This window comes from Callospermophilus lateralis, chromosome X (assembly GCF_048772815.1).
Source record: "Callospermophilus lateralis isolate mCalLat2 chromosome X, mCalLat2.hap1, whole genome shotgun sequence".
Lineage (NCBI taxonomy): Eukaryota > Metazoa > Chordata > Mammalia > Rodentia > Sciuridae > Callospermophilus > Callospermophilus lateralis.
The window spans coordinates 87,765,759-87,780,036 of record NC_135325.1 but is presented as its reverse complement, the minus strand read 5'-3'; the positions used below and the strand labels follow the sequence as shown (position 1 = coordinate 87,780,036).

At 35.8% G+C, this 14,278-nt stretch overlaps 1 protein-coding gene across 1 annotated transcript in view; it reads left to right on the top strand.

Annotated features, from left to right (window-relative positions):
- Gucy2f (guanylate cyclase 2F, retinal) overlaps positions 1 to 14,278 on the top strand; it is a 110,950-nt gene that overhangs the window by 30,217 nt on the left and 66,455 nt on the right. The window contains 2 exon segments of the mRNA XM_077106479.1: positions 1,577 to 1,753; positions 1,756 to 1,868. Of these exon segments, the coding sequence (XP_076962594.1) occupies positions 1,577 to 1,753; positions 1,756 to 1,868 (290 nt within the window).

Sequence of the window (14,278 nt, the reverse complement as noted above, 5' to 3'; positions counted from 1 at the left end):
TGAACATTAGAATACTTGTGGAAACATAGGGTATTTATTTAGAAGGAGCTACTGGTCATTTGAGAATTCAAGTTATACTGTGTTTTTGTGTGTTTTGTTTAAATCACCTTCATAATTTATTAGTTACATTTTTTAAAAATGAAGTACATCATCTGTAGTATGAGAGGCAAATTTTCTGGGAGTATTTAACAAGTGTAAAGAAGCTTTTTTTTAAATAGATGAAGTAATATATAAATGCCAAAGACCAGTCATTGAACATAGTTAAGCACACTTAGTTCCTGAGATTAAAGGTTCCCTGTAAGTGTGTATAATTAATATTTACCAGTGGCAATAAGACTTCTGCCTTTCTTCAAGGAGCTCAGAATACTTGCCAGGCATTATCTAATTAAACTACTCAATGTACCTGTGAAATGCATTGGAATCTACATTTTAAAGATGTGGGCACTGAAGCACAAGTGGGCTTAAACTAAACTCATTTAGCATGCCAAGGACGAAATTGGATATAAGACTTTCAGTCTCATGATCTAGCTGCCATTCTTCAACCGTGGCCCCCTCTAATCCACTCTATTCTAGCATAGCCTTGCCAAACAACATAGTTTCATAAGTCTAGGAAGAATTAAACTGAGTGCAAAGTAATTCCAATTACAGGGAAGTTCGATTTAAAAGGTTGAGCATATCACTCATAATATTAGTAACATTTATAGATGAACGTGTGTTAGTGCCATTCAATGTCTATAATGGTCTTGATAAGGGTGAGAACAGGTGGCCAAAATGTACTCGAGTACATGTTTGTAGGAGGTGAACAAAGAAAAGCAAGGGGAGGGAAGGTAGGGAGAGTGCATGGGAGCAGGAAAGGTGGTGTAATGAGATGGATATCATTACCTTAGATACATGTATAACTGAACATATGGTGAGACACTACATCATGTACAACCAGAGAAATGAAAAGTTGTGCTAAAATTGTATACAATGATTCAAAATACATTCTGCTGTCATATTGACCTAATTAAAATAAATAAATTAATTAAAAAACAAAAACCCTCAACAACAACAAAAAAGGCAATAGTGATTATGAGATCCTCTCCTTCTAGCCTTCTTATTCTTAGGCATGAGTGTAGTTGCTATTTATTGAGTACTATGTACTAAACCCATTATATGAATCATCTTCAATCATCACTACCTCTCCATGAAGTACATACTGTTACCTCTATCTATTCACGGATAAGGCAGAGAAAAGTTAAGTAATGTACCCAAGGTTATACAGCTAATACTTGGTGTTAGGATATGAAACTATCCCTCCCAATCCTAAAGCCTCTTTGTATGGTATCTCACATTTATTTTACCAGTAATTATTCCTATGATTGTTAAGCTCTTGTTCCATTACCCAAAACAGAGTCCCTGGGTATATACCCAAATTGCAGACCTCAATTTCTTACCAATAAACATAAGAAAGAAGTCATTTACAATTTGGTTAGAACACATTTATTCATTTATTTATTTCTCCAGTTTATAGTGTTTTGGCACTATATTTCACTAACACATTGCTATCATAACATCTTTGCTTTGTTGGTTTCAGTAATCATAATGTGTATGCATTCCACCTTGATTGGGGGAGAGACCCCAACACATCTCTTGGAATGGACTAATGATCTGAAAATGTTCTATGGAACTTATGCCTTTGTTCTTTATGATACTCTGCTCTACAGTTTACCTTATAAGCACATTTCCTACCAGGTCCTCAGGAACAACCCAAAGCATATGATGCCGTATTGACCATTTCAGTGGAGTCCCAAGGAAAGACCTTCCATGAAGCCTATACAGAAGCAGTAGCTAGGGGTGAAATTCATGATATGCTGGAATCAGATCAAGTAAGTGCAGACTCACAGTTATCATGAATTGAGAACTTCAAAAATCTGGAAAGTAACTATATTTTTCCAATCAATAAGAAACCCAATCAACAGCAGGCAATCATACACAAATTAAAACACCTTTTGTTTGTAGAAACACTTGAAGAACAAAGATACATTCTTGGAAATATTCCAAGCAACCCACAATGATAGCACAGTCAATGAAGAATAAACAAAATATATTTAAGAACAGAAAAATAAAACTTTAACATATACAAATGCTGTTCAAGGGGACCTAATAGGAATTTTGAACCAGTTCAGCAACCAGACTAAAGAGCTTATATAGGAAAAAAAACCCATAAACTTTAATGTTGATAATGCTAATATTTGGGGATGTGGACTATTTTTGTAGGCATTTGAGCTTCTGAATACTGAACATTAGGATTAAGCAGACTTCACCTAGTCACTAGGCTTGCTGGGCCACTAGAATCCTGCTCCACAAGGGCAGGCCTTTTGTAAAATATACAATCTGGAGGAACATAGCAGAGCATGTGCCAACACACAAGACAAAGAAGATGGGAAGGGCAGAGGTACCCAAATGTAGGTCTTCAAAACTAGCACATCAGATTAAGTCACTCCTCCTTTGTAGGAAGAAAAGAGTAAGTAGTTGAGGAGAGGCCAGGAGTGTTTTGCTGCCAGAGCTATCTTTATATTAAATTGAATTATTTGGAAAGGGCAAGAAGTCCTTTTTTGAAATACTATTTATACTTTTACATGCATGTCTATATACACACACTTAAGATTCAAATCACAGTCACATTGGGCACAGAGGAAGAAAAAGGAATATGGAGGGGAAGAAAGCAGAGAAAAGAAAGAAGAGCAAAGACAAAAACAAAGAGAATAAGTACAAAGAAGACCAGGAAAATGAGAGAATATTGGGGAGGCAAAGACACCACTTAGATTAGAATACATATGCAGGTTTCTATATGTTGGAGGTCAGATGTAGACAATAGGCATCTTCAGAACCATTTAGAATGACATATAAAGAAGTTTAAAAGTTCAAGCATGTGCTAGCATTCTTTAGTATTAATTCTGGCTGTAAGTAATAGGCAGTTCAACACAAATTGGCCTAAAAAAACATTTCTCTTTCAAAACAGGAACTACTCCATGGTTGGTTAATTCAGTAGCTTAATGATGTTGTCAGAGAACTAGGTTCTTTTCATCTTTATACTTTACAAACTATAGCATGCTAAATAGCCCTTATGAGCCACTTTTTATGGTCACAAGATGGCTGCCACAGTTCCAGACATTAAGAACAGGTAGAAATGTCCAGAGGTGAAAGTGGACTCATGTGTTTCTGTTCAAGAGTGAGTAAATTGTTCCCAGAAGTTCCTCAAACAGACTTCTCCCAGATTGTGTCCCATATCCAGTCCTAAACGAATAATCTGGAAAGAAGAATGAGACCAATGTGGTTAATCCTATAACTTCCAGAAAAGTGCGAACAAAATTAAGATGCTGTTAGCAAGGAGAAGGCTATTAGGTAGTCAGTGGATTGGGTCAAATATTCACATTCTCCAAGATGTTCTCCCTTTTATCCACCCTTTCTTTATCCAGTGGCCTCCTATTTCTCCCTGCCCCACAATAAGTAATTCAGATGAAACAGGTGTACATGTTTCTTCCTACCCTGATATCAAAGACATTCCTGATTCTTGTTCTCATAAGAAATGTGACTGGCAGTGATATTAATAGTGCTGAATTTGAACTTTATTATTACTGATATGTCTATAATAAATCTCTCTTTTTTCATATAGAATAGAAAACAACTGTTTACAGCAGTTACAATAATCCCTCATATTGCTAAGGATGGTTGGTCAAACCAGTTGTATGGCATTGTATTTATAGGCAAGCACAATCAGTTGTATGGCATTGTATTTATATCCCATCCCAACGATAAGGCATCACATAAATACAGTCTAAGTCATCTTTCTACTTTAATCATAAGATGGAGGGAAGAAGGTGGTGAGTGTGTGTGTGTGTGTGTGTGTGTGTGTGTGTGTGTGTATGTGTATTGTACATGTGTATGAACAGATATATTGATATAAAAAAGTCAGACCTTGTACTCTTGATATTTGATTCAATCCCTTTGAGCTTGTGGAACATAAGGTAATTAAGGCAAAAAAAAAAAAAAAAAAGACGCCATTAGCTTGGTTGCTAGGCAGCCTGCACTCTGCTTTAGACAAGGAAATAGAGCTGCAACAAAGAATCCAGAGCTTATTTTTAAAAAGCCAGATCGAATGCATTCTACCCCCACTTTGCAGGTGTCTAGGCTAGACCTTCATAACCAAAGAATGATAGAAGGTGAGACAATTATCTTCATGTCTCTGATAAACAACCCCCCCCCATTTTTCTTAATTATTCAGCTCAAAGGTATTTTTGAAGGCAGCTGGTATAGGATAAAAAGCATATGATAAGGAGTTAGGCAAATTTGGGTTTAAATCGCAGCTCCAGGGGAAAGGTTAATCAATGATGCTAAATTACAGTTAGATAGGAGTATGGAAGAAGTTCTGGTGTGCTATTGAACTTGTAGGGTGAACTACAGAAAATGAAAATGTGTTGCATATTTCCAAAAAGCTAAAGGAAAGGATTTTGAATGTTTTTCCCATTAAGAAATGATAATGATTGAGGAGATAGAAACTGATACAAACATTATACAATGTATACATGTGTCAAACATCACATGGTACCTCATTAACATGTACAATTTTTATCTATCAGTAAAATATTGAAAAAAAGAAATAAATCCCAACTCTCAGTCTTACTAGCTTGGACAAATTCCTTGGAGTTTTTGATTTTTCTGTTCCCCTATCTGTAAGTTGGGGTGCTGTATCTCCTAGAATTACTGTGACAATTAAATGAAGTAAAATGTATAAAATGACTAGCAGAATGTCTGGCTCACAGCTACCTTCTTTTTCACTTTTTTGCCTTTGAGGCAAGGAAGACCTTGCTGGTGGATCATGACCCAGCATCTAAGTTATACTCTGATTTCAGCTTTCTATACTAGCAGAGGGTCTTTTGATACTTCTAAATTTCAAAATTATTTTCCTTTCAGAATTTTAAATGGTATTTTCCCAGGTCAAATTATGTCATCCAATGTTTGCTGATCCCTGAACTGCTGTTTTTTTTCCTTCTATTGAGGAAACAGGTAAACAACTATTGAACCAGGCACTAAGCACTATGCTGAACTCCAGAGACAATAGTTAAGAAGGCAGACAAGGTTTCTGTTAGCAGGCAATTGGATTCTGTTCATAAAAGTCAACTGAGTGCATCTTTTATCAGCTCCATTCGGTGACATCACCTTGGTAGCTTAAAATCAGGCATGGTAGGAATATTTGCATTATAAAATTTGGTAAATGCTACAAATAGGAGCATTTTTCCTGTCATAAAACCATATTAAACATTTACTTTCACATCCCTGCCCATATGAGGCTTAAATTCTAGTGAGATAGACAATAAATGAATAAGAAAATGCATTAAGAGGATGAATGTATTACGCTCTTGCCCCCCAACTTTCATTGTAATAGAAATTTCTATAAATAGGTTACATTGCCCATAGCAGTGGTTTACAACCTCTCTTAATTTATATCTTTGATAATTTAAGAGGTTAAAAAAACCAAACAAATTATCAAAGGGATGCATGGATACATACACATAGTTTTAAAAGTCAAGAAATGCTGAAAGGCTTATGTCAAAAACAAAATGGTTCTTAGGTCTCCCTCCTATCCTTCATCAAAAGTACCAAATTTCATATCTTTTCTCTCTTTATTCTGGGTTTTACATGCATGTTTCTAAATACTATACCACTACTAGTGTCCCTTGATTAGCAACTTTGAACATTCAGTGGATTTCTAGCAAAGTGGGCAGGGGAGGAATCCTTAGTCCTTTTTTACTTCCTTACTTTCCCTCAAACCCTAAATATGATTATGTTACAATTTAGTTAAATTCAAAGTGTGTGTGTGTGTGTGTGTGTGTGTATTTGTGTGTTTTGTGGTACTGGAAATCAAACTCAGAGGCCCTCTACCACTGGGCTACACCCTCAACCCCTGCCCCCCCCCCTTTTTTGGTACTGGGGATTGAGCTCAGGGGCATTGGACCACTGAGCCACATCCCCAGCCCTATTTTGTATTTTCCTTAGAGACAGGGTCTCAGTAAGTTGCCTAGTGCCTTGCTTTTGCTGAAGGTGGCTTTAAACTTGTAGTGCTCTTGCTTCAGCCTCCCAAGCACCTGGGATTAAGGGCATGTGCCACGGAGCCCGTGTAGGCTGGCCTTGAATTTGGCATACTGCCTCAGCATCTGAGTTACTGGGATAACAAGTGTGTAGCACCAGATCTGTCTCATGTTTAGGTTTTTTATTTTTTTTTATTATTTATTTATTTATTTATTGTTGTTGTTTTTGAGGATTGAACAAAGGTGTGCTTAACTACTGAGCCACATCCCCAGCCATTTTTTTTTTTTTTTTTTTTTTTTGAGACAGGGTGTCATTCATTGCCTGGAGCCTTGCTAAATTGCTGAGGCTGGCTTTCAATTTGCAATCCTCCTGTCTCAGTCAACCAAGTGGCTGTGATCTGAGGTGTGTGCCACTGTGCCCAGCTACTATTTTTTACATAGTATCTACTATCTAAATATTATTCATTGTGGAATCCATGTAACATTCTATGGGTTATAATTCATGTCATATAATAACTTTTTATTTTTAAACTAAAGTTAAAAATTTGCTTACACTAATTGGAATTTCTAAGTCTGCCTACACTTTCTGATAAGGTGGTAAAATCCCCTCAAAACAATTCTTTACTTGGTAAAACCTGTTAAATCCCTTATCAATTTGATTTGTTTTCAATGATGCTCTCTACAGTTCTAGTTCAATCTAAGCTTATTCTCCATAAGGTGGATGAACAACTATTATGGTGGGATTTCCATTTTCATCATCCTAGAAATTCCATTTCTTTTTCTTTTGTGCTAGATCCCCTCTATTTCATGAAGCTCATGGGTCCCATTTCTTTTTTTTTTTTTTCTGTCAGTTTTGTAGAGCACATCCTGTAAAAGCTTCTGAGAAAGGTACATAGGAGGTAAATTTTTGAGATTTTTGCATGTCTGAAAAGTCATTATTCTATCTTTATTTTGATTGATAGTTTGGCTGAGTATATAAATCTAGGTAAAAAAAAATCATTTTCCCTCAGTGCTTTGGAGACATGGCTTCTAGTTTCCAGTATTGGTACTGAGAACATCAATGTGATTCTTATTTCTGATCCTTTAGTGCAACATGTTTTCATTCCTCTCCATCTCCCCAGAAGCTTCTAAGGTTTTCTCTTCTTTTTCTGATGCTGTGAGATATCACGATGTTGTCTGAGTCTTTGATACATATTATGCTATGCATTTGGTGGGGCCTTTTGATCTACAAGCTCATTTTAACAGGGAAATGTTCTTATATTATTTATTTGATAATTTCTTCAATAATACTGTCTTTGTTTTTTCTGGAAATAGTATTAGTTAGATGTAAGATTTTCTGGGTTCTTCTTTTAATTGTCTTATTATTTCTCTTACATGGTTCATTTCTTTAGTTTTAATTTTTCTTCCTGAGCTTCCCAACTTTGTGCTCTAAATCTTTTAACATGTAAAATATTTAGCTATCATATTTTTAATTTCCAAGAGTCCATTCTATTTTAATGGTCCCTGCTTTTGTTTCATAAATATAGTACAGTTGTCCCTTGGTATCTGTGGGGCATTGCTTCTAGGAACCCCTGTATATAACAAAATCCAAGGATACTTAAACTTTTACAGAAAATGGTATATTTGCACATAACCTATGCATGTCTTACCATAATCTTTAACTCATCTCTAGATGACTTATAATACCTAATACAATGTAAAAGCTATGTAAATAATTATTATACTGTATTGTTCTAGGAATAATGGCAAAAAATCTGTACAGTTTCAGAATAGATGCAGTTTTATTTCCAAATAATTTTGTTCTGCAGTTTGTTGAACATGTGGATACAGAGGGACAAGTATATTTTCTCTTATTCCACTGTAGATAAGCATTATAGTGGTTTTGGAGTTTTCTTCTTCTCTCTTTGTTTTTTCTCAGTTCCTAATTGTTCATGTTTCTTTCTTTTAATCTTTATATTTTATGTTGTTTTCTTTGAATATCTGGTGACCATGACTGTTGTTCATATTTAAGACAAAAGTTCTAAAAGGCAGATTTTAAGGTTTATATGCATGGTGGTTATATTGACCACTGGGTTTCAGTATAAAGCAATTGCCTACCAACTGCTATTTTTTGTTTGTTTGTTTTTGGTCATTATATGTAGGTCTTGGATCTTGGGCTTTCTACAGATATGAGTCATCCAGTCTTCTCATCGGGAATCATAATACTTGTGACCAGTATTCCAGGAGCAATGTTGGGTGAACGAAACTGGAATTCTCACTATTAATCATGAAGCCTTTAACTTCATCACTGGCTTTTGTGCCCCACTTCACTTCCAACTTCTCTGTGTCTAATATCCGAGCTCTAGAGCTTTGGTGAATGAATTTATTCTGTTTCCTGCAGAAGTCTGGCTCTTAGCAGAGTTGGGGATGGGGGATGTCTTACTGCTCCTTATACAGCTGCTCAAAGTGCTTTCTCTCCCTTTTAGTGTTCAACCTCACCCCTACTTCTATGATACTTGGTATCACCAATTATTAAGCCATTCTAGAACTCTCAGGGGGAAAATCTGCTTATTGATTATAAATATTTCCCTCTTCAGTTGTTTAGGTTTGATTTATCTCTATTAAATTGGTCACCACTTCTATAGCGGTTTTCTATCTTTATATTCTGTGGTTCAGGTTTACAGATTAGAGATTGGCATTTGAGAGGAGGATGAGAGTGAAGGAAAAAATCTTGATTTAGCTATCTTTAATCAAGAAGTCAATGTAAAGTAAAAAAGGAAAAAAAAGAGTTTTCTTTTATTGGTAGTTTACCACAGCCTAATAATTAACTTAGCAAGTATTCATTAGGGTCAGATAGAGCACATTGGTTAAGAGGAGGGGCTTTGGAGACAGACTACCCATGTTTACTTAAGCTCCATATTTCTTCTTTTCCTCATTTTAAATTTGGGAATAATAATTGTACCTACCTCACAGGATTGTTGTGAGGATTAAAGGAGTTAACACACTAATGAACTTGCCTGGCACCTAATAATCCTTCAATAAGTGCTAGCTAGTATTAAAGTTTTTATTATTACTGTGAATCAGCTCTGTTCAGGAGATATAATGGAGAACAAAACAGAAAGGAGATCTTTGCCCAAATGAAGACCAGTTTTGCCATTTAGGACATTGGGTCTAAAACTGGGACTCTATTACTTATTGATCACAAATTCAATATTGGGACAACGAACTTGAACACAATACTTCCAGGATGATGTTACCTATGTTTATCTGAAATGAAAATAATAGCAGATATTGTATATTCAGTGTTCACTCTGTACCAGGTACCTGACAGAAATGAGCCAATAGAATCCTCAGAAAAACCCTACAAATTAGTTATTAAGACATTTCATGAAAGAAACTGAGAATCAAGGTATCTTGCCTAAGGTCATACAGCTGGCAAGTGGCAGCCCTGGGATTCCACTCATGTCTGATACCAGAACCTGACCATTTAACCATACAAATGACTTGCTCACTTGTGTTTTATTACACTGTACTAATAATATATAATGCTAATGCTTTACTCAAGCAAAGTAGCATTACTAAGTGTCTAATACTTTGATTTGAATAGGTTTATTGGATTGTTTTCCTCTGATGTAAGAGATACTAGGATTTTATGATGACCTGTGCAAATATAACAAATAAATCAAAATAGATTTGGAGATAGGAAACTAGTGATAAACTTCTTAATTTGGTCTCAGGATGATTGGGCAAGGATAAATAAATGGTACCTTTATACTTTGGCATATGATAGACTTCTGAAATTAGGTTTTCTTCCTGTTCATTGTAGTCCCAATGCTTGTTTTCAATGACATTCTATTGGCTACAAGTGCATATTTCTGGAATACACATTTTGAATATTTTATCCAAATGTGGCCTTTGTTAGTTAAGCAAAAAATATCTTCTGGGTTTCTAAGCAAGCCTAGGGGAGCTTAAGCTCCACCTATTGTTTTCCATTACCCTAAGTATACATATCTGGCACTGGGTGCTAGGCTGAAGGGGGATGTAGTTAGGACTGGAACATTCCAGGAAGTAGACCACCAGACAGGTCATCAGAAAATGTTGCCAAAAGCTCCCAAAAGCGCTGATCGTCTTTTCTACCCCACTTTATACAAAATAAGGGTATTGTGTTCATGAGCATCACATCAAAAAGATTGATCTATTATCCAAATCTTGCAAGTACAAGGTTTGAGACCATTTTTAATAACAAATTCAATTACTCTTTGTTTTCTCGATCTCTACATGTGTCTAGCTTTTTGTTCAAAAATGATGTTGCCATTTTCTCTTTTAAATGATGACATTCCAAGTCAGGCATGTTTTTATGTGCATTTCTGAGGACAAAGTTCCTTGGAAGCCAGTGTTACCTGTTAAGCAGAGTAAATTTAAACTGATGATAGTCAACAACAGCATGAACAATTAAACTGAACAAATTCAAATATCACTACTTCTAACCTAGACCTTGTTCTCATGGTTGAAAGCTCTAAAAGCCTAGGGTAGAGTTACCTAAAGTCATTAAATAGAATCAATTAAATATTTTATTTTTCATTCTTTTATTCAGGTTCAGGTCTATATAGTAGGCAAAAACAATAGATTGAATCATCCATGGTCTTGCCATTCTGGGCTGTGATGTCAATAAGGTCATCTGTCTGCCAGGAGTTCTTGACTATTCTGTCTTAACTTATTTGGGGTTGTATTGAGAAGCCAGGACAGAAGGTTATGATGAGTGTTCCTTTATTTATTCCATCCTCTACCTCTTCCCTTTCTCATTATTTGCAGCAAGTGCAACTGGAAACTTTTGTGACTGTTGCTAACAGGTATGCTTTCCATTTATGGGAAGGGGAAATCCCTATTGCTAAATGGCAGAATGGGTGAAATAGGAATGTAAACCAATTAGAACACAAATCTAAGCTCACACAGGGAGAATGAATCATTGTGGAGAGATCCAAGATGGTGGAATAGAGGAAGTTGCATTCCTGGCTACTCTGTGGCATGAAACCAAGAAAGCAGACAGGCAGTTTCTCCACAATTGAGGTACTGGAAACCTTCAGGGGCATTATAAGTCCACAGGGTAGAGACTCTACTGCCTCAGACCCATACTATTAGATGGGTAAATATAAACAACATGAAAAGCAAGGGAACAAATCACCCCAAGCAAACAGAGTTGCTTCAATATCAGAATCCATTGACACCACAGTGGAAGAAATGTCAGAGAAGGAGTTTAGGATGTACATAGTTAAACTAATCTGTGAGGTAAAGAATTATGTAAGAGAGCAAATACATTAGCAAAATATCACTTCAATAAAGAGATAGAGATTCTGAAAACAAACAAACAGAAATCCTTGAAATGAAGGAAACAATAAACCGAGTTAAAATTTCAATAGAAAGCATCACCAACAGACTAGACCACTTGGAAAATAGAACCTCAGACAATGAAGACAACATATATAATCTTGAAAATAGAGTTGACCAAATAGAGAAAATGTTAAGAAACCATGAACAGAATTTCCAAGAATTATGGGATATCATGAAAAGAATAAATTTAAGATTTATCAGGATAGATGAAGACACGGAGATACAAACCAAAGGAACATAAAATCTTTTCAATGAAATAATATCAGATCTAAAGAATGAAATGGAAAATCAAATAGAAGAGACTTAAAGGACCCCAAATGTGCAAAATTACAACATACCCATATCAAAGCACATTATAATGAAAATGCCTAGCATACAGAATAAGTATAGATTTTAAAGGCTGCAAGAGAAAAATATCAGATTACATATAGGAGGAAACCAGTACAGATCTCAGCTGATTTCTCAAACCAGATCCTTAAAGGTAGGATGTGCTGGAATAACATATACCAAGCTCTGAAAGAAAATGGATACCAACCAAGAATCCTATATCCAGCAAAATTAAGCTTCAGATTTGATGACAAAATAAAAACTTCCATGATAAATAAAAATTAACAGAATTTGTAACCAGAAAGCCTGCACTTCAAAATATTGTCAACAAAGTATTCCATGAAAATTAAATGAAAAAAGTGGAAACTAACAAAGGGATGAACTACACTAAAGAAACATTCAATCAAAGGAGAAACTAATTCAAATTAAAAACTAGAAATAAACCAAGATGACCAGGAACACAAATTATATCTCAATAATAATATTGAATGGACTAAATTCATCAATCAAGAGACATAGATTGTCAGATTGAATGGAAAAACAAGACCCAATGATATGTTATCTCCAAGATACTCACCTCATAGGCAAAGACATCCATAGACTAAAGGTGAAAGAATGGGGAAAAAACATATCACTCACACGGATCATTGTGATTGTCCCTCTTTTGAAATTGAATGCTGTTGTTACAGATACCCTCTTTCCCTTAGTTTCAGGTCCCTCTAACCATACTTTTTTTTGCGTGTATGTGGAGTGTGTGTGTGTGTGTTAGTGTAATATGTGGAGTAGACAAGATAATCCTGAAGAGAAGGCTTCAAGTTTTAGTCATCTTAAGGAGATGCTGTCAATAAACTCTTACCAGGGGTCAATCTGAGAACACAAATGGCAGTACAGCCTGGCCAGCTGAAAACCCAACGTGATGGGCCAACTGAGAGGTGGGGATGTTACTTTTAAAAGTTTCAATCTTTGCTTTTGGCTGTAGGTAGATGAAGGTCTCTTTCCCAGAAGGCTCTGTGCCTTTCAAAACAACACTAGCCTTTTCTCTGCTTTCAGGGGCTTGCTGCCCTGTGGATTTTTTTTACTCATTTGTTTTATTGGTATTGATTTTATGCTGTACTTTGTATCCTTCACTTATTGTCATAACCTATCAAAAACTACAAAGTAGTCAGGCTCTTGCAGAAATCTTAAGGCAATTAAATGGGGGCATCCAAGAAGGTCAGGAGGGGGAATTAGTGAAAACCTCAAAAGGGACTTCAGTGTGTGCTAGGCAATTAAGTGTGAATGCCTTGGTGGCAGTATCTATCATCCATTTATTATGTATTTCTACAGAGCTTGTTGAGGGAGGGTGGTGAAGGGAGATCATCAAAATACAACTCAGGAGACAAGTGTTGATTTAAACTCTGATTGCAGTTGTCTCTGTTATCTGAGGACAAAATTTTGGGTCTGAACAACTGGAAGAATGGAAAACCTATTAACAAAAGTGAGGAAACTCCTCATAGATGGAGTAGGAAGATTTGGGCTGAAGATCCATTTTGGTATGTTGAAATTTAACATTCAAGTAGAGATATCAAAGTAACCATTTGACTATGTGAGTCTGAAATATAGGGGAGAGGTCTGAGGTATAATAAATCTGGTATAGCTTATACAGCTATGAGACCAATAGATATCACCAAGGGAGAGAATGTAGAGATAGGGAAGAGGACCAAGGACTGAGCTTTGTGCCATTTTAGTGTTAAGAGGTCAGAGAAATGAAGGACCAAGATACAGGCAAAAAAAAAAAAAAAAAAAAAAGTCTTCATGCTAAATTTGGTCCCTGGACTAGACCAAGAGTTAAGAATTTTTTGTTGAAGTTTAGAACCAGGAAGGATCACAGGGCACATCTTCTCCAGTCAAGAATACTAAATTCAGAAATAGAAACCCTTGTTTCTAGTCCTGGTTTTATGCTTAGATGAATGGACTTGACAGGTCACTTGACTTCTTTAGATCTCACTTTTCTACTATAAAGTAAGATAGCTAGACCAGTAACTTGTAGTATTTAGATAGTCATTATTCTGTATCTTCATTTTACTGAGAAAGAAACTGAAACCCTGAGAGAGGTGATAAATGACTTTCTCAAAGATCCTGACATTAGAAACAGACCAAAAGCCAGTGTGTCATCTTCTATTTGCTGGTTTTAAACCCCATTTGTATGTTAGAATGTGTAGGAAGATTTTAATAACAATGACTACTGGACCTCAAACTTAAAAGTATCTCATTTTGTTGGTCTGTGGTGGGTTTGGTATTGGTATTTTTAATACTCTTGGGTAATTTTAATTTGAAGCCAGAGTTAAAAACCCTCTGTTCCACATTAACAAGTTGTGGCACTGTTTTGCTAGCCTCTACACCTCTCTGCGTTTTGATTGCATTTCCAACATATGAATTATTTCTTCAACTTTAAATACCCCCATTTTTTTCCAAATGAAGTTTGTTACAGGAGGTTTGCTTTCTAGGCCTTTCAAAACAGAAGTAGCAAGTAT